Consider the following 20281-nt stretch of genomic DNA (forward strand, 5'->3'; position numbering starts at 1 on the left):
AATAAAAAAGGAAAAGCAAGTGTTTTAAAATGTTAGAAGTCCCCCCCACCCCAAATGAAAGGACCATGTTAATTTTCATAGTCAAGCCTTTAAAACTATTTTCTCTGTAATTCCTAGTTTTCTAAAATGAATTTTGGAGGAGATTTTAAAGACAAAGTCATCTTGCCTCATTTACCCAAGGCACTAGAAATGGCTCCTGGAGGCTAAGAAGTACAGTAGGTGGATCTGACCTGGATTCTAAAAAGACTGAGGCCCTCTCACTCCTGCCACCCTCACAGAGGAACTGGCTCCAACAGCAAATGGAAAAGCAATACTCGGGACTGACTTCCTGCAGGAGCACAAAGAAAGACCCACCATAACTGTTTCTTCTTTATAAACACAAGTACATAATGTTTATTTGAAATTCCAATTTATTACAAGTTCACCCTTTAATGGGGGCCCTTCCTCTTTAAAGACAATTAAAAAACAAACAATTCAGGTGTCACTGAAGTGGGAACATAGGATTCTCACTATTAACAAGAACAGACTGAATCTAGAAGAGGCAGGGGAAGGTGGTGGTGCTTGGGATTATGAAATTATAATGTCAGTGCTAACCCCAAGCCTGTAGAAGGGACAGTACGTCTATCCACCAGCCACTGGAGCAAATTTCCACAGTCCTTGGGCAAGGAGGACAGGGGAGAGACAGGGACCACACCTTGCAATTTAGTATTAAGAGGCTTTATTCTCAAATTATAGGAGTTGTGATTCCCTTGGTGGACTCTTTTCTCTTTAATAAGTACAGAAGAGCTTATGTGCTCAAATTTGTCCAAATTCAAAGTTAATAGAAAAGCAAATTAAACCCTGTTTTGTACTTTTATCAAAATCTGTCATAAAAGGGAAAGACTACAAAGTTCTGCTTAAATGTAAGGACTAGCTAGACTCATTGTGGGAAAGGGCTTCTCTGAGCTTTTGTCCTGCTTCTTCCTCCCACCCTCATTGACACTGACCACACGGATATCCAGGTTCTCGAGGAGTTCTAAATCTGAGGCCAGAATGGGTCTGACAGGAAGCAGATACTGACAGAGGAGGCAGAAATGGCCACCACAGTAGGCAGAGGGGATGCCCCCTCTCCCAGCTTGTCTTGATAAGCCTCCAACCCAACTTCTCTGAAGGAGAGTGGTTAGGCTGAGGGAGAGGATGGGGGGAAATAAAGCAAACACATTATCATATAAACTGTACTGTACATGTGCCAAAGCAAGATGACAAATATTTTACAAGATGTTCTTTTTACAATATCACTGCTGAAACAAGCAACTTTGAATAACTAGAAAAGTCATTTTAAAAAAATTAAACATTTAAATTCTTCCTGCTTTTCTTCTGCTCCCCTAAGAGCGTGTCTGGTATGTGGGTGGGCTAGGCTCCAACACCCCTCTGGCCAGATCCATCAAGGTAAAGGTTATATGCATGATTATAAGCAGGACTCCAGTCTGTAAGTGAAGTGCCTTCGTTTTTTTGTTTTGTTTTGTTTTGTTTTGTTTTGTTTTGGGGGGGAGCATAGAGAGAGGGTAGTCACAAAGGGGGGAGGAATACTCAGGAATGGCTCCAAGAAAAGTCCCTTTACTCTGCCAAGATCAACTCAAAAGACCACAACTGTTTCATGATGCTGGTGAATACAGAATTCTGTATGGCACTCACTGATACCGTCACCTGAGAGGGGAAGGGAGGAAGAGACAGAGGATGGGCTTAAAGAAACAAGATTGTACATAAATACAGATAAAAAACAAAAACAAAAAACCACCACCGCCTCCCCACCCAGTTGGCCTGATGACCCTTGACCCTGCCATGTAACACTGTTTAATCCCTCTCCTGGAGACCAGAGGGGCTTGGCACTGTTGTGGCAGTCAAAGGGGGAGCTCTAGACCTTATGGGAGAAGATAGGAAAAGGAACTGGGTTCACAAGAAAAGCTTTCCTTTGGACTCTTCCTGTAAAGTCTTAGGAATGGGGTGGAGGGAAGCAGGTGGTAAGGCCTTCTTCTGCCCATAGGTAGTTCTGGGCAGAGACCATCTACCCACTATCAGCCTTCCCTAAGAGCTTCACTTGAACACCCTCGTGGGGAGTTCTAAACAGCACAAGCTGGGGATGACAGGCATTTCTGGACTCCCTGGGATGGCTTCCAAGTTCTCCTCACTCAGCCTCTTTTGCCTCCCTCCCACCCTCCTTTGTAGTCTCCCCATATCACCCCCACCTCAGCTCCCTTACCAGGGCCCTGCCTCTCCCTTACCAGGGCCCTGCTTCTACTTCTTCTGTCTTCGTGCCCTGGACTGTCCAACAGGCTCTGGCTCACTGTCCCCTTCATCTTCGGCAAGTCGATCGGGAAACTTCTTGCGTTTCCTGCGAACATATGGGTGGCCAGGAAGGTGTTTATGCAACAGAGCCACCAGACACTGTTCTGTCTTCACCATGCAGTTTAGCACATGGCTGCCACGACAGTTGTAAAGCTCAGCATTGGTAAACACTTGCTTCATGTCAGCGAGAAACTCCTGTACAGAGCGGTAGCTCCCACAGGAACATTTGTTCTGCATTGTCTGAAAGTCCATAGGGTGAGTGATAACATCATAGTAGTCCTCAGCCTCATCTCTGGTGACAGGCTCCCTGGAGAGAAGAACCAGATGGAGATATTTATTTGTGCAGTCTTGAGTAACTGAGAGAAACTGGTGCCAGACAATCAGCCCCAGAACACCCACACCTGCTGGGCTCAGCCAACTGCAGACACTGAGAAGGTGTGTGCACCCTGTACTTATAGAGTTATTGCTACCAGTTTGGGGAAGCTAATTCCCTGCTACTCAGACATTTCCTGAAAGGAAAGAGAACAGGGTAGTACCCAGGGGTTCAGCTGAAAGCTCCATCTGCTGGCTGCCTTTTTTGAATGCTCTGTGTTTGAGAACAGAGAGCTCACCTGAAGGGCCAGCTGAAGCGGTACTTCACTATCTTGTGCAGAATCTCTTCACACTTCTGCAGCTCCAGGCTTTGCCTCCGGGAGCTCCGCTTGGTCTGAAGCACCTGGAGTCAAGAAAGAATATTATTACAGGTCCAAGAGAGGAAGAAGAACAAACGGCATAAACGCGATTATCTGCAAAAGAAAAAGGGGGGAAGGGTCCAACCACTCCTTAGAGCAGAGACAGTAAAAATCTTGTGACATTTAAGTCAGGGAATGTCCTCAGCCCAGAAGGCAGGCAAATTCCCACCAGGCCTCCTTTCTGGTGGACACTGGTCAAAGCAGCAGAGGGTAGGCAGCAGGTGCCATATTAGCAGTATGCCTAGAGATCAGACAGTCACTGGCAAGAGAACACTAGCCCTCTGAGAGCAGGTGGACCTGGGCTTATGGTGACACCATGGATGGGTATAAACAAGCAACTGCAGAAAGTCAGATGGTTTAGCTGGGTAGGATGTCTCTGGGAAGAAAAGCAGAGGCCCAATTTCCTTCATGGGCTGTCACTGCAAGTGTGTGGGGGCTAAGTGGCTAAGGAGAAAGGGAGCAAAGCCTACTTCCCAGGGAGGCATAACAAGCTGTGACATTGAAGAGTGAGGGCTGGACAAACTGGAGATCTTTTAATGCCCTTAGGTCTCCCTAATGGCCTGCTTAGTGCTCCTAACCCCAACGTGATCTATCAAACAAGCATGTTTTCAAGAGGTTCTTTTTGTTCGTTAAAGCTCAAAGTGAGGTTTAAATAAAAACTACTAAAATTACATTGGTTGAGGAGCAGGGGGGAGAGTAATGCTCCTCCCGTAACAACTGTTGGCTAAAGACCCAACAGTAAGTGAGGCTCCAACATTGCTGACATTCCCCTAAGGAAGACCCAGCCCCTCTGAGCCCACTGGAGACACATGGATACTATTTTAAAATCCTTAACAAGTTGTAGGCTGCCTGCTAACTAGAGGAGACGTTTACAGGACGCAGCAAGGGAATGCCGGACATAGCTGTTCCTGGAGGACTTGCTGCCTCTGTCTGCCTACAGGCCCACCCATCTGCCACATCAGCCTCCCAAATTAGGGAGGGAAAACAGAGGGAGGCTCCCACCTGTTGCCTGGTGAATTCCTAATGCTGGGGTAGGACATAAAGGTTAGAGGAAGGATAACAAATAATTCTTACCAGCTCATCAACCTCAGTGTCATCCACGGGTGGTGCCCTCAGCCGAGATCTTCTGGCAGGACGTGGCTTTTTACCTGGTCGTCGGCTTGGCCTTGATGTAGGGGGGATGACACTCTGCTTGCCCCGGATGATTTTTCGAGGTCTCACTGGAATAAAAAATATGGACTCAGAAAAGAAATGGGATGAAGGAAGCCTCTGTGATTGGGGGAGGAAGGAGTGGGGAGAACATCTGGACATGCAGAGCAATGCTTTCCTTTGGATATAAGGTGCTCGTACTATTTTTCTCTTGCCCTACCTAAAGGAACAGTAAAAGGTAACAGCAGTAAAAAACAGATTCCTTTTTATCAACTGCTAATGACCTTCCAGAAGGCCATTTCTTTTGATACTTTTTTTTTTTTTTTCCTTTTGAGAGATTCTTGCTATAGGGCACATACGTTTGCCAGACAGACAGAGACAGAAAGTGAGAAATCACACCCAGGGGTGATGGCCATGCCATAATCCCTTCTCCTTCATTCTCCCCTCAGGATTTTGGGGACACAAGCACATGGGCCCAGCATGAGTTTCAAGCCACCGGTTCCAGGACTCAAACCATAGTCGACCATGTGGGAGCCTAGCACCTTAACCACTACGCCACCTGCTGGCCCCTCAGTATTTCTTTTAAAAAAATTTTTTTTAAATGATACAGAACGTATGTGTGTGTATATGAGGAGGTAGGGCACTCTCAACAGAATACTGGCATGTTTTCAGGCTGAACAGGGGATCCAAACTTGTGACTGGTCAAGTGGCTTCTAGCACTGCAGTTCGTTACCAACTGCACCAACAGGCCAGGCCCCTTCAGTACTTCTATCCTCTGTCCCTACCCTATTCAGTTACTCCCAAGAATGAGGCCTTGAAGGAGTCAATTATAAAATGACTCACTAAGCAGCCATTTGCTAAAGGGTCAGTCTGGATTTCCTACAGTCCAGCCTGAGAGAATGTATATATTTATACATGACATGGAATTTGACTGTTAAAGAGACCCTCTTTCATAATCCCCAGAGCTATTTTATACTCATCATCACAATCTTTTCAGAAAAAGCTGGTACTTACGTGAAGGGTCATAAGTTTCCCTCACTAAATCTAATTTAAGGTAGCACCAGCTCTGGTTTCTTGCATTTGGGAAAACCATAGACAGTGGGCTACTTCCATAAGAGCCCTTCCCAGGATCCCAAAGAGAAAATAAAGACTACAGGGGCCAGCAGATGGCATAGCAGTAACAACACTGAACTCCTATATGGCCAAATGCAGGTCGAATCCTGGACTTAGTGGCTGGAAAATCAAGTTGGGGGCAGAAGTGTGCATGCCCAATATCTCAGGAGGAGAACAGAAGAGAAGGGATTGTGGTGTGGCTATCTCCCTGGGGAGTGATTTCTCATTTCCTCTTATTATCTCTGTTTCTCTCCAGCAAGCACACGTGTCCCAAGGCAGAAACCTCTCAAAAAAGAAAAAAAAAAGAAAATATGAAGGCAGTAAGTGTGCTTGTGTCTCTCAGGTTTATAATGGGCTCAATGTCTGGCAAACCAACGTTCCTCAGTATGCCCTCAGAGAACAATGTCCTGGAAGGATTAGTTCTAGTCTTCTCCCCTAAACAAGATTTCCACAACTCTTCCTTGCTAACACACTCTGGACGGTGGTAGATGATGTATGGACAGAAAGAGGGGTATAGTTAGGAGATGATACAATAAACAATGAATCAATTAACAATGTTCTATATTCTACTCCTGGACCATGATAACCCTTCCTTGGCTATTTTAGAGTCTTTAGCTCAAGATCAGCCTACTGAGGTGAGAGGCTCATGTTCAGGTGCTACAGCCTTCAGCTATACAAGGGAACAATGTTGTTGGTAGCCTGCTTCAGCAGACAGGCTCTAGAACCTAGGTAAGAAATAATTTCTTGGGAACCAGTAGGTTGCACGGTGGTTAAGGCGCTGGACACTCCCACATGGCTGACCATGGTTTCACTCCTGGACCTGGTGGCTTGCTTTCTCACTCCCCCTTCTCCTCTCTATCTGTGGGTCTCTTTCTCTGGTCAAATTAAAACAAATAATTATTTTTTTTTAAAAGAGGATTTCTTAGAAGAACAACAACATGAAAGTAGAAAGCAATCATTAGTTTGAAAATAAATAGATAATCAGTCTGTTCCCAGACAAATGTGTAACCAAGTGAAAATTCTGGCCAATAGGGGACAACAGCCGGCGTGGTGGTTAAGGTGTTGGACTCCCACATAGCCAAGGTTCGAGTCCCGGACCTGGCAACTTGCTTTCTCACTCACGCTCTCTGATCAAATTAAAAAAATAACAATAACAATGATAAATAAAACAAATTTAGAAAAACAAAACAAAACAAAAACTCTAGCCAATACAGAATGTGTTCCTTGGGTCTTAGTCTATTTTCTGCTGCCACAACAGAATACCACATACTGGGTAATTCATAAAAGTAGAAGTATATTCCGTTTAGAGTTCTGGAGGCTGGGAGGTCCAAGAGCATGATATTGGCCCTTGGTTAGAGTCATCCAATAATAGGCAGAAGCAAAAGCGCCAGAGAGCAAACAGAGGCCAAACTTATAACTCACTCCTGTGATTAGGGCACATTTATTCATTCATAAGGACAGAACCTCATTCCTTAATACAGTTACAATGGTAATCAAGCTTCCAACAGGTGAACTTTGGGGGACATATTCAAACCACAGCACCTTGTAATGCAGGATTAGTGAACAACTTGTTTGCTTATTCTGGGATAACTGGAAAATCATGCCTATTGAACAAATAAAAGGTCAGCTTCACAGACTAGGAGAAGTTAAATAAAGTATCCTAAATTACACTCCTGGAGTACAGGAAAGTGGAAGTATGGGAGCAAGTGTCCAAGCCCAAAGCCTTTAGATTTGAGCAGCACCACTGCAGTAAGCAATTGGTTATGTCAAACATCCCATCTCTTTCGTTATATGAAGTATACTCAGTAAAGTAGCTATGATCCTGGGAACCATACCACCTCTTCAAAAGCTATCAAAATCTTGACCTATGGACTGTTTTCTACTAAAAGAAGAGCATATTTTAGAAAGAGGGAGGAAGTTAAAAAGCTGGACTGGAGAACTTTAACCAGTGAAAATGACAGGTGGTGAGGTGGTTAAGGTGCTAGACACCCATATGGCTGACTGTAGTTCAAGTCCCAGACCTGGAGGCTTGCTTTCTCACACTCTCTCTCTCTCTCTCTCTCTCTCTCTCTGTTCAAACTGGAAAATGATGTAAGGTCTTTTTCTCCCACTGGTATCTAGTGGAGGGAAAGACAGATCTGAACCTTCCTAATACCCTTACGTCTATGTCAAGGAAATACTGATCTTTTCTTTGCAAACTAGCAAAGCTATAACCTTTCCCACCACAGGGAAGAAAAAAAATCACTATAACCAGAAAGAAAAAATAATTCTCTGGAAGGAGCACTTTAAAAGTCAAAAGAACTATGCAGGATCAGCAATGGCCCCAAATCGTCCTTACTGATCTCCCCCTTAGACTGAGGAGTTCAAAATCAGCAGTCCTTGTCATACACATACTTAGGATCTTGAATTCATAGATTGATGTTTCTGAGATCAAGCCACCTTACTAGGCAAGTGGCATCTTGAAAACTGATTTAAATACATGGCAGCTGAGTTTCCCCCTAGCAACAACATGAGGGGGAAAAAAAAACGACAGCAATGACCTACTAGCCTTTCCAAGTCAGTCTGGAAGACTACAAGCTTATTACTGGGTCATCGAGAAAGTCATGACACATTTTTGCATAGGAAAGTATGTCATGACTTTCCCAATGACCTAACAGAAAGGCAAACGGAAAACTTACATCGCAAACCAGCCACCTCGTAATCTTCCTCCTCCTCCTCCTCCTCTTCCTCTTCTTCCTCTGAATTGCTCTCATCATCTTCACTGTCCTCAGAAGCAGACTCTTCAGTATAATTCCTACAAGGAGGAAAATTCATGTAGAGAATGCAGTTCTAGCCCAGAGTGGCCCTGAGAAGGGCTTAAGTTTCACAGGGACCCCAGTGACTTTTTCTCTTCACAGACTAGATAGATTTGATGATATGGGAAGGAAACCTGAATCTAGGCCAGAGCAGTTTTTCACAGAATGAAAAACTAAGCTTCAACAGCATGTCGCCTTCTACCAGGCCCCAAATGGTTTGAACAAGACACCAATGGCAACAGGAATCTAGACCAAAATGAAACCCTAGTCATCCACACAGAAATCAATACAAAACACTATTACTTTTGTCTCACAAAAAGAGCCAGATAATGTAACATTCCAGCTACTAAAAGCTGTCCCCAGCTCTAGAGTGAGCTAAAAGGATAAACAGAGCCCAGACAGGTGTTACTCCACCTTGATGGCCCTCTTCCAAGGAGCTAAAACAGCTTGCAGATGACTATAACATCAAAGCAATGGTAATCCCAGCTCAGAACAGCTGGTGCAAAGCTCCACCATTCAGAACAGCATGGCTCATCTCCCTAAGTGGAGCTAGAATGGAGTGAGAAATAACCGAGTAATACTGTTAAGGATCAAACAGCTCTGTCCTTTAAAAAGAGACCAAGCCACAGTGCCTATAAGCTGCCCTTTTACAACCTCAGATTTCAGTGTGGAAAACAACGGTAATTAAGTTGGCAAATATTAGGTGTATCTTCTTTACAAGGTCTGGTGTTTGGCCTTATTGAGATCTGAGTGAAGAACAAAGCATCGCCTCTATTCTCAGGGTACTAACAATCTCTACATGCATGTGTGCCCCCAATCTTAACAAGATGGAAACGTGGAGGGGAAGGGATTACGAGATTGTGATGTGACCATACTCCATAGGGAGTGCTTTCTCCCTCTCTCTTGGATGCTCTCTGAGGAGTACATGCACCCTCTGGAAAATTTAAAAAAGAAAAAGAAATAGGAATCGAGAAGTCACTGAAGCAATCCATGTGAAAAATGTAGGAGGGATAAAAAACAGCAAAGACAATGGAAAATACAGAACAGGAAACAAACTCATTAGACATGTGAACACTGGATGTAGGTAACATCTGGCAAATTAATAAATATGTAGCATGAGGGAAAGAAATTTCATGTCCAAGTTGACACCAAAGTTCTAATGATGAAAAGGAAAACAACAGGCATGGTAATGAGTTTACCACTGGGTTGTCACAGGAGTAGTCATGAAGTAAGAAGTGGGCCATGTAGAGGCAAAGGCAGAGAGAGCTATATTGTTACCTGAGAATAAAGGATGGTCAAGAAGATAGAGAATATGGCTGGCAGTGAAAACCAGAGATGTTAATATTAAGCTAAAATTAGATCAGAGCTCCTTGAGCTCCTAACGAAGCACCATTAAATGATCAGACTCTGTACAGAAAAGACCTTAAAGCTTCTTAGAATCATTCAGTTTGAATTACTGAAACTTAATTATAACAGGTAGTTATTCATTCATTTATTTTTAAAAGAAAAAAAATTCTCACCTGCCACGCGAGTTCCGCCTGGCAGTAGCAGGCTGACAAGCTGGGCACTGCCACTCACCATCTGGTACTTCATAGAGGGCCGGCCTCAGACAAAACAGGTGGAAAGCTTTATTGCACTCATCACACAAGATCAGTTTGTCATCCTCACCTGCAAAAAGATAAACTTGTACAGCATTGTCAGGAACACAGCAACAGTTACAAGTTTTAAGAGTCACTCAGCCTCAAGTAACACCACAGAAAAATAAAGATTCTAACATAGCGCAAGCCTAGATTTTTTTTTTTTTTCTTTTTTAGAAGCATTTTCTGAAAAGAAATACATCGTAAATAGGTAATCTAGGGATCAAGTTTCCTTATGTATATTCCAAAATCTACTCAGGACTAGGACAAGATAATTAACATTTACTAAGAGGTAGCAAAGACTAAGTGACTGCAGGAAATTTTGTTCTCTGACCTCCTCAATGCTTCCTAACTTGGATTTATGAGATACCCTTCAGTCATGTGGTTTCCTTACTTTTTTTTGAGAAATTTTTGCTATAGGGCGCGTGTGCTTGCCAGAAATACAGAGAGAGATAGAGAGATAGAAAGCGAGAAATCACCTCGCAGGAGGTATGGCCACGCCACAATCCCTTCTCCATTCTCCTCTCGGGATCTTGGGCACGCACGTACATGCTCCCGGCCTGAGTTTAAGCCACCAAGTCTGGGATTCGAACCGCGGTCGGCTACATGGGAGTTCAGCGACATAGCCATTATGTTAACTGCTGGTCCCTGGTTTCCTTACATTTGAAAATATACCGAACATAATCACCTTCCCTCTCCAAACTTCATTAATTTTACAAAAATTGAATGATTTGATCTTTTTATCCTTGGAAATTAAACCCTAATATAACTCACAAAATAACTTTAGTCACTGAGACACTGTCAATCACTAACAGGTTTTTAACTGTAAGGCTTCTTTTACACATGTGCAATCTGAAATATCTCAGTATTAAACAGTCTCGAACCCCATATTCTCGAGAACTCAGTGCTAAAATAACCCAAACTAAGCTTTCTTCACAATGTACAAAGACTACCTTCTGCTTCAGAAATAACTTCTGATATAATAAAGAGATTTAAAATTTTAGATGAACTAATTTGCTCTCTGTAGAAAATCTGAAGATAGAGAGATTGCTACTTTATACTCTATATTGAGGGACAAAGGGCCTGCTCGATTTGCTGGCATGTGATTTCAAAACTAGCATCTTGGGGGAACCAGCAGTTAGCGTAATGGCTATGTCACTGGACTCCCACGTAGTCGACCGCGGTTCATGTCCCGGACCCGGTGGCTTAAAACTCATGCCGGGCGCGTGTGCGTGCGTGCCCAAGATCCCGAGAGGAGAATGGAGGAGAAGGGACTGCGGCGTGACCATCTCCCCTGGGGGGTGATTTCTCGCTTTCTGTCTCTATGTCTCTCTCTGTCTGTCTGGTGAGCGCACGCGCCCTACAGTGAAAATCTCTCAAAAAAAAAAAAAAATTAAAAAAAAAAAAAATCTAGCATCTTGGGACCAGCAGGCTGCATGGTGGTTAAGATGCTGGACACTCCCACATGGCTGACCGCGGTTTGGGTACCGGACCTGGTGGCTTGCTTTCTCACTTTCCCTCTCTCTCTCTCTGTGTATTTCTCTCTGGTCAAATTAAAATAAATGAATGAATACATAAAATTAAATACATAATTATTTTAAAAAGATTTCTTCTTAAAAAAAAAAAAAAACTATCATCTTATAAACCTTCATGAGACGGTAAAATCTGCGGCACCATACTTATAATTCGTGTAGACAAAATTCCTTTGGAGAGAAAACAGTTTCTTGGAAATGGAAATCTTACTTAGGTTGGCAAATCTGATCTAACTATATACCTTTCTTTCGACAAACTTTGCATCTAGCATTTTCTGCTGACATATCCCATTTGATACAGGCATCAAGCATCCCAAGTAGAACATGCATCCTGGAAAAAGTCTGAGCTTCACGGATTGCTGTCTTCCATTTTTCCAGTGCAGATGCAACCTGAAGAGAGAACAAGCAGGCCAGCATTACCACAATGACTGACACTGAGAAAACTAGGAGTAGCTGAAGAGCATTCTCAGGACATTTGCCTCCTAGAGCTTCACCAGTTTAACCCATTTATTAGGTTGTTGGGAAAGTCATGACACATTTTTGCATAGAAAAGTACATTGTGACATTTCTGACAACTTATTATTTTATTTTACAAAAGAAATCAAGGCTTCAAAGTGAGGATATAACTTGCCAAAGGTCACACAAAGATGGAAAGGTGGGAACAACTAAAGATAGGACTACTGAAATTTACTTAAGGATTCAGTATAATTTAAAATAAAAACACTTGGGGCCAGCAGGTGGCTCGGTGGTTAAGGTGTTGGACTCCCACACGGCCAATCTACATGGTGGCTTGCTTTCTCACCCCCTCCCCATCTCTTTCTGGCAAAATTATAAAATAATAATAATAAATTAAATAATTATTTTTAAAAAATAGTTATTATTAAAAATAATATTAAAATAGAAACACTTGCTATAAATTCTAGTGTGCAACAATGTTATCTAGCTACTATAACTTTGGTTAACAAGATTATCAGTTTTTGTACCAATCTGTATCACAAACCCAGATTACAGAGCCTAGAAATGGTTAATAATATCCACAAGCCATTTTACAACCCCTTAAAAGTATTAAGTATCTGTTTGATTTTACTACCAACTCTTACCTAAAGTAAAAAAATTTTTTTAGGAGAGATTTTTGCTACAGGGCATGTGTGCTCACCAGAGAGACAGAGAGTGAAAAATCATACCCTAGGGGGGATGGTCACATAGCAATCCCTTCTCCTCTTCTCCTCTTGGGATTTTGGGAATGTACATACTAATGCTCAGCATGAGTTTCAAGCCATCATGTCCGGAATTCAAATCACAATCAACTACGTGGGAGAGTCCAGTAACTAAACATTATGCCACCTGCTGGTCCCCCTAAAGTGAAAATTTAAAGGCCCAAAGGTTGGCCCGACTTCAACCTGCGCAGTTTCTCCCAGCATAACTAATACTGCCAACTTCCATACTGGAAAATGCATATTATTTTAGAATTAATCCAAGTAAAATGGTTAGAAGGGGGAGTCTAATTAGGAAGTTTAGTGATAAACACAACCCTCTCACCCTATAATATATTCTAAGGAGAAACAAAAATGCCATTTTAGGCTAATTCTTTTGTATTACTATTCTGTTAATCAGAAGGTGATTTGGGGGGGATGTTTTCAAAGCAATTCTAGCTTAAATAATTAGATCAGTATTCATGTACAAATGCCAATTTAGGGAAACTGGCAAATACAAAATAGAGATGAATAAAAGTAAAGCTTAAGCAATATACAAGAAGCTGAGAGACCAAGTCATCTTAGATCATTAGTCATATGGAGGTTCTATTGCTTAACCTGGTCATGACCGAACTTAAGTTCGTTAACAATGCCTCAGCCTTGCTATTATCATAACTCTACTAGCACTAGCCATAATTAGCTACCAATACACCACCAATCCAACACCACAGCTGATTTCAGTACCCTGCTCTAGACAGAAGTCCATTAGAAATAATGGACCAGCAGGTGGTATGGAGGTTAAGGCACTGGACACTCCCACATGGCTGACCACAGTTCGAGTCCTAGACCTAGTGGCTTGCTTTCTCTCTCTCTCTGATCAAATTAAAAAACAAGTTGAATGAATAAATAAAAATTAAATAAAAATAATTCTTAAAAAAAAATGGATCTCCTAAAGCAAAGCCAATAATTCTGAAAGACCATAGGCTTTAAAACAGAGATACCAAGGGACAAGATAGCTGAGCTAGCTCTGAAGGTGGATACTACATACTGACTATGGTGTAACAGCTGGAGGGAACAAGGGTCATCCTTTCTATTTAATAGAAAAAGAGAAATATAAAGAGCCTTATGTGTATAAATCTATGAATAACAAGGGTAAATAATATATATATACCCCCCCAAAATTTAGGAGGATAACATTCTAGTGGAAACTGACTCATTCCTTACTCCAACCTCCACTGCAGATGATCAGAACATCTACTTTGAAACACTGCCTTTCTTTCTTCCTTCTTTCTGCAGAGAGTTTCTTATAAAAACTGAGGTCCACAATCACAGTTGCCTTGCTGGCCCTTCTCTGCTGATATACCAGAGAGCTGACATACAATAGTGCAGATTCTTTTACCAAAAAAAATTCTAGGGCCAGTCCTATGGCACAGTGGTTAAGTCCTGTATGTAGGGAGCTGGATTCGACATGGTAGAATGTGGTTCAAACCCCAACCCTTGCTGTGTGTGTGTACACGTGGGCAAAACTGTGATGGGAAGGACAAATGGAGCAAAGGGGACTGCAATGTGACTATGTCCCATTGGGGGATGCTTGATGATTTTCTCTCTCTGGTGACACATGCCCTCTAACAACAGGTAAGAAAGAAAAGGGAGGGAGGGAAAGGAAAGAGGAAGGAAAGAGGAGGGGAGAATGACAGAAGGGAAGGGAAAGGAAAGAAGGGAGATGAGAGGAGGGAAGGAAAAAAGGAAGGAAGGGAGGGAAAAGGGAAAGAAAAAGAAGGAAAGAGAAAGAAAGGAAAGAAAATAACCCAAATCTTTTCAATGCAATGTAGCTTTAATGTCTTTAGTTCGGTTTGTAAAAAGAGCTTCACTCAGGGGGATTGGCAGCTGGCTTAATGGCTATGTCATTTGACTCCCATGTAGTCGACCGCATTTCGAGTCCCGGACCTGGTGGCTTAAATTCACACTGGGCACGTGTGCATGCATGCCCAAGATCCCAAGAGAATGGAGGAGAAGCAGCGTGGCCATCCCGCTTGGGGAGTGATTTCTCGTTTTCTGTTTCTCTGTCTTTCTGGAGAGTGCATGCGCCCTATAGCAAAAACTTCTCCAAATTAAAAAAAAAAGAGAGAGAGAGAGCTTTACTCAGAAAAGGCAGGGAATGGCTATAAATGGGCTTTGCTGTCCTCTAGTGGATAATCGATTGTAATGCACGCAAAAACAGAAGTGAACAGTCCTATCTATTTAAGAACTTCTTTTTAATTCTTAATTATTTCCTGTCAGTTATAAATTTTGAACACCAAATGGTCACCTGGCCTCATCAATACTTTTTTTTTTTGAGAGATTTTTGCTATAGGGTGCGTGCACTCGCCAGACAGACAGACAGAGACAGAGAGATAGAAAGCGAGAAATCACCCCCCAAAGGGGATGGCCACGCCGCAATCCCTTCTCCTCCATTCTCCTCTCAGGATCTTGGGCACACACGCCCACACGCCCGGTGTGAGTTTTAAGCCACTGAGTCCGGGACGCGAACCGTGGTCGACTACATGGGAGTCCAGCGACATAGCCATTACACTAACTGCTGGTCCCAAGCCTTCTTGTCCTTGGGGGCTGGCAGAAGGTGTAATGGTTGGGGCGCCGGACTCCCTGACTGGTTTGAGTCCTGGACCTGGCAGCTTGCTTTCTCTCCTTCCCTCTCTCTGCTCAAATTTAAATAAATAAATAACAATGAGTAAAATGGAATAAAACAAATCTTTAAAAAAAATCCTCTTATCTTGCAGTACTGCTGGGAGGTTAAACACATGATAATAGTGGAGAGTTCAAATTCTCTAACATCCATTTAAATAAAGTTAGTCTCAGGACCAGCAGTTGGTGTAATGGCTATGTCGCTGGACTCCCATGTAGTAGACCATGGTTTGAATCCCGGACCCAGTGGTTTAAACTCATGCGGGGCACGTGTGCGGGCGTGCCCAAGATCCTGAGAGGAGAATGGAGGAGAAGGGATTGCGTTGTGGCCATCCGCTCTGGGGGGTGATATCTCACTTTCTGTCTGTCTCTCTCTGTCTTTCTGGCGAGCACAAGAGCCCTATAGTGCAAAAATAAATAAATAAAATAAAATAGAAAAACAGATATTCAGGCTGTGAGGACTAATGCAACCAAAGTAAACAGTCAAATAAAATCCAGGATTCTGCTGAATTATACACCGTCTTTCCCATACAAAAAGGAAACAAACAATAGTTGTAAATTATACACTATTATAAAAAAAGGATGGAGATAATCTATATTTACAAATAAGAAATCTGAAGCCCAGATTAGTGACTAAAAGGTTCATTGAACCTCTGTCAGTTGGAAAAACCAAAGCAGAGGACAGTGGAAATTTTGAGAGCTGTGGCAAAGTTGACCTTTACTGTTATGCAGGGCATAATGCCATTTTAATGCAGAACATTGTTAAACTACTTAGTCTCCAACCTAACTGATTTTCCAAGAAACTTTTCCATGCTTTCCATTTATGTACTATGTGTCTGGACCTATAAAGTGCTCATATTTTCCTCCCGAACTAATGTAAGGACAAATCAGATCTGACAAGCTAATAGGAGATAGTGGGGTTCACTACTTTAAAAAACTTAATGAGGGGGACCAGCAGTTAGCATAATGGCTATGTTGCTGAACTCCCATGTAGCCGACCATGGTTCAAGTCCCAGACCCGGTGGCTTAAACTCACGCCGGGCGCATGTGCGTGTGTGCCCAAGATCCTGAGAGGAGAATGGAGGAGAAGGGATTGCGGTGTGGCCACCCCTCCCCCCACCCCAAGGAAGGATGATTTCTCGCTTTCTGTCTCTCTCTTTGTCTTTCTGGCGAGCGCACGCACCCTATAGCAAAAACCTCTCAAAAACAACAGCAACAACTTAATTTGAATTCTACACTTCTTTTCCTTTTGAGTTTCTTACTGAGTAGTTCATTTACAGGAAAAAAAAAAAGGCAAAGATGTGACTCTTGGTAATATACTATCAAGAAAGAGACTCTTCTCTACATAACTGAATTGAGAAGGTTTGAGTCCTGGCCCTGAAGACTTGAGAAAATGCCAGGCATGTATGTGTTCCTGCCCAGGATCCTAACAGGATGGAGAAATGAAGGGAATGTGGATGACTACACCCATAGGGAGGAGGGTGCTTCTCCTCCTCCCTCACCAGAAGCCTAAGTGCCCTACTGACAAATTTTTAAAGAAAGAAAGCTGAGAAGACAAAACAAGAACCAGTTGTGACAAGGAAGCTAATTTCAGTTCAATCTGAAAAGGCCTCTGCTACCCCTTCCATGACCTAATTCTTAGTCTTCAAAACCGAGCTTCTACAGTAACTCCTCTGGGAAGTTTTCATCTCTAAGAAGCCTTGAGTTCCCTCACAGATGAGCCTGAGCACTGTTTTCTCATCAGTACTTGTCACACTACTATGACTACCTCCAGTTCTTATCTTTTACATTCAGGGTTTGTAGGACTTAGGGCTGTTACTCACTCTACAAAAGACCCACACTCAGGACCAGTGAGTGATGTGGTGGTTAAGGCTCTGGACTCCCCATGACCAAGTGTGGCTCAAGTCCTAGACCTGGCGGCTTGCTTTCTCATGTTCCCTCTTTCTCTGTTTCTCTATGGTGAGCTCATGTACCCTACAGCTAAAGATAATAAATACAATTAAATAAATAATTCTTAAAAAAAAAAAAAAAAAACTATACGTAGCACAGTGATTGGCATAGAGAGGCCTTTCCCAGGTGTTTGTGAAAGGAAAAAAAGAAGGGAGGAGAGAAGAAAATCTAACATTAGGGATAAGTATTCCACATTAGATAATGATTAGGACCTCTCTCATAACATACAATTTTCAAATTCCTTTATTTCTAAGTAATCTTAGGAAGAAATCTAACACACACACACACACACACACACACACACACACACACACGATAAAATTGGAGTTGCTAGTTATTTTAATAAAGGAAAAGAAAAAAAAAACATTGTTTCAGGCAGAACTATATGGACTACTGGAAAGAAAATTCAGATACTCAGGATATGCTGATGAATGAAAAAAATGCAGAACACTATTCACAGGACTCCATTCTGTAAAGCTCCAACAAACCTATATTTATATGTATACAGAAAGTACATCAAACTAATAAAAGACATCTCCTTGGGTAGTAAACTAGGATGGGAGCTATATATCATACTTACCTCTTTCATTTAATTTCCTTACAATGAACATGCTCCATTAAAATTAAAATGCCAGGGGACCAGCAAATGGTGTAATGGTTATGTCATTGGAAACCCGTGTAGTCAACTAAGGTCCTAGTCCTTAGTCCTGGTACCAGCACTTAAAACTCACACCAGATGTGTGCGTGCGTGCCCAAAATCCTGAGGGGAGAATGGAGGAGAAGGATGGCCATCCCCCAGGGAGTGATTTCTTGCTTTCTATCTCTCTGTCTCTCCTGTGAACATACATGCCCTATAGCAAAAATCTCTACAAAAAAGATAAAAGATAATAATAAAAATGCCAGAAGATGAATAAGCTACATTAAAAAAAAAAAGAAGTTTGATACTTACCTTATACCACTGACAAAACTCACTCAAAATGGATTAAAGATCTAAATGTAAAAGCTAAAACTATTTAAAAAAAAGCAGATGTGGGGGCTAGCATGTGGCATAGGGTCAAAGTGCTGGACTCCCACATGGTTGACCACGATATTTAGATAAAAACAAATGGGGGGGGGGAGCATGTGGCCTAGTAGTTAAGATGTTGGACTCCCGCATGGCTGATCATGGTTTAAGTCCTGGATCCAGCAGCTTGAAACTCATGCTGGGGGGAACCAGCAGTTAGCGTAATGGCTATGTCGCTGGACTCCCATGTAGTCGACCGCGGTTCGTGTCCCGGACCCGGTGGCTTAAAACTCACGCTGGGCGCGTGTGCGTGCATGCCCAAGATCCAGAGAGGAGAATGGAGGAGAAGGGATTGCGGCGTGACCATCCCCCCTGGGGGGTGATTTCTCGCTTTCTGTCTCTATGTCTCTCTCTGTCTGTCTGTGGACTCCCATATAGTCAATCGCGGTTCTAGTCCCAAACCTGGTGGCTAAAAACTCATGCTGGGCATGTGTGTGTGTGCATGCCCACAATCCTGAGGAGAATGGAGAACGGATTGTGGTCATCCCCCTGGGGGTTGGACATCTTTCTTTCTTTCTTTCTTGTCTCTCCAGTAAGAGCACATACCTTATAGCAAAAAATTTCTTTAAGGAAAAAAATACTGAAAGGTGGGAGAGATGAAGAAGGCATTATATTATTACCATTTTCCATACAGGGTATGTTCTTCCCTTCCTTCTCACTGTCTCTGGAGAGAACAAGTGTCCTTTGGCAAAAAAATGTTTAAAGGGGGACTGGCAGGTGGCGTGGTGGTTAAAGGCTCTGGACTCCCACATGGCTGACTGTGTGGTCCAAGTTCTAGACCTGGTGGTTTGCTTTCTCACTTCCCCTCTTTCGCTCTCTGTCTGATGAAACTGGAAAATAATAATAATAATAATAATAATAATAATACATGAGGTTAAATAATTTTTGTTAAGAAAGTTTTTAAAGGGGGGAGGGGATTCCAAAGTACTTAATACACATTTCTCTTAAAAAAAAAAAAAAAAGACAAATGATCAATAAGCACACAAAAAAAGAAGCTTAATATTATTTTTTAAAAGAGATTTTTGCTATAGGGTGTGTGTGTTTGCCAGAGAGAGAAACAGAAAATGAAAAATCACTCCCCCTCCAAGGGAGATAGCCATGCTGCAATCCCTTCTCTTCCATTCTCCTCTTGTGATCTTGGTCATGCATGCACACACACCAGAGTGAGTTTCAAGTCACTGAGTCCAAGACTCCAAACTCAAACTGCAGTCGCCTCTGTGGGAGTTCAGCAATCTAACAATTACGCCATCTGCTGGTCCTGAATGCTTAACATTATCAATAATCAAGAGAAACACAAGTCAAAATCATGAGATACTTTCTATCAATTAGGATGATACTATTACAGAAACACAACTTAAGTATTGGCAAGGACATGGAAAACAGAAATCCTTGTGCATTGCTGTAGGAATACAAAAATGCTACAATCACTATGGAAAAGGTGTATCAGTTCCTCAAAACATTAAATGTCAAATTACTACATGATCCAGCAATTCTACTTCTGGGTATATACTCAAAAGAATTAAAAGTAGAACCCTGGAGGGATATGTGTCTAGTCATTTTTTAAACTGCCAGAGGGTATATATACTTACACATGTGCCCGCGGTGAAGGGTGGGAGAGACAGACAGAATACGAGAGATCATCCTCCAATGAGATGTGGTCGCACTGCAATCATCTTTTCTCCACTTCTCCATCCCATCAAGATTTTGGGCACACATTAAATACGTGGTGTGTTTTTCAAGCTGCTGGGGCCAGAATTCTAACAGCTGTCAGCCCTGTGGGATCTGGCTCCTTATGCACAGCACTTAACCACTGTACTACTCCCTGTACACTCACTTTTTTTAGAGAGCTCATGTGTCCTATAGCTAAAGATAATAAATACAATTAAGTAAATAATTCTTTAAAAAAAATCTACACGTAGCACAGTGACTGGCATAGAGAGACCTTTCCCAGGTATTTGTGAAAGGAAAAAAGAAGGGAGGGAGAGAAGAAAATCTAACATTAGGGATAATGTTCCCCAGTTCTGGAGAACTGTCCCCCTCTCTGGTAAGTGCACACACCCTCTGTAAAAAAAAAAATTGGGGCCAGCAGGTGGCTTGGAGGTTAAGGTGGT

The 20281-nt window shown here is 42.4% G+C and overlaps 1 protein-coding gene across 2 annotated transcripts in view; it reads right to left on the minus strand.

Annotated features, from left to right (window-relative positions):
• Nucleotides 1-392: 392 nt before the first annotated feature.
• Nucleotides 393-20281, minus strand: part of BAZ1B (bromodomain adjacent to zinc finger domain 1B) — a 93720-nt gene continuing 73831 nt past the window's right edge. The window contains exons 14-20 of one of the 2 annotated variants that reach the window (XM_006154966.3): nt 11525-11672; nt 9634-9781; nt 7997-8112; nt 4131-4276; nt 2937-3040; nt 2262-2632; nt 393-1686 (exon numbers count right to left, since the gene is read on the minus strand). In XM_006154966.3, the coding sequence (XP_006155028.1) occupies nt 2275-2632; nt 2937-3040; nt 4131-4276; nt 7997-8112; nt 9634-9781; nt 11525-11672 (1020 nt within the window). In that variant the 3' untranslated portion in view covers nt 393-1686; nt 2262-2274. Of the gene's footprint in view, nt 1687-2239; nt 2633-2936; nt 3041-4130; nt 4277-7996; nt 8113-9633; nt 9782-11524; nt 11673-20281 lie in introns of both variants that reach the window. The other variant, XM_027774386.1, reaches the window with a different exon arrangement.

This window comes from Tupaia chinensis, unplaced genomic scaffold (genome assembly GCF_000334495.1).
Source record: "Tupaia chinensis unplaced genomic scaffold, TupChi_1.0 Scaffold000429_1, whole genome shotgun sequence".
In the NCBI taxonomy this organism is placed as follows: domain Eukaryota; kingdom Metazoa; phylum Chordata; class Mammalia; order Scandentia; family Tupaiidae; genus Tupaia; species Tupaia belangeri.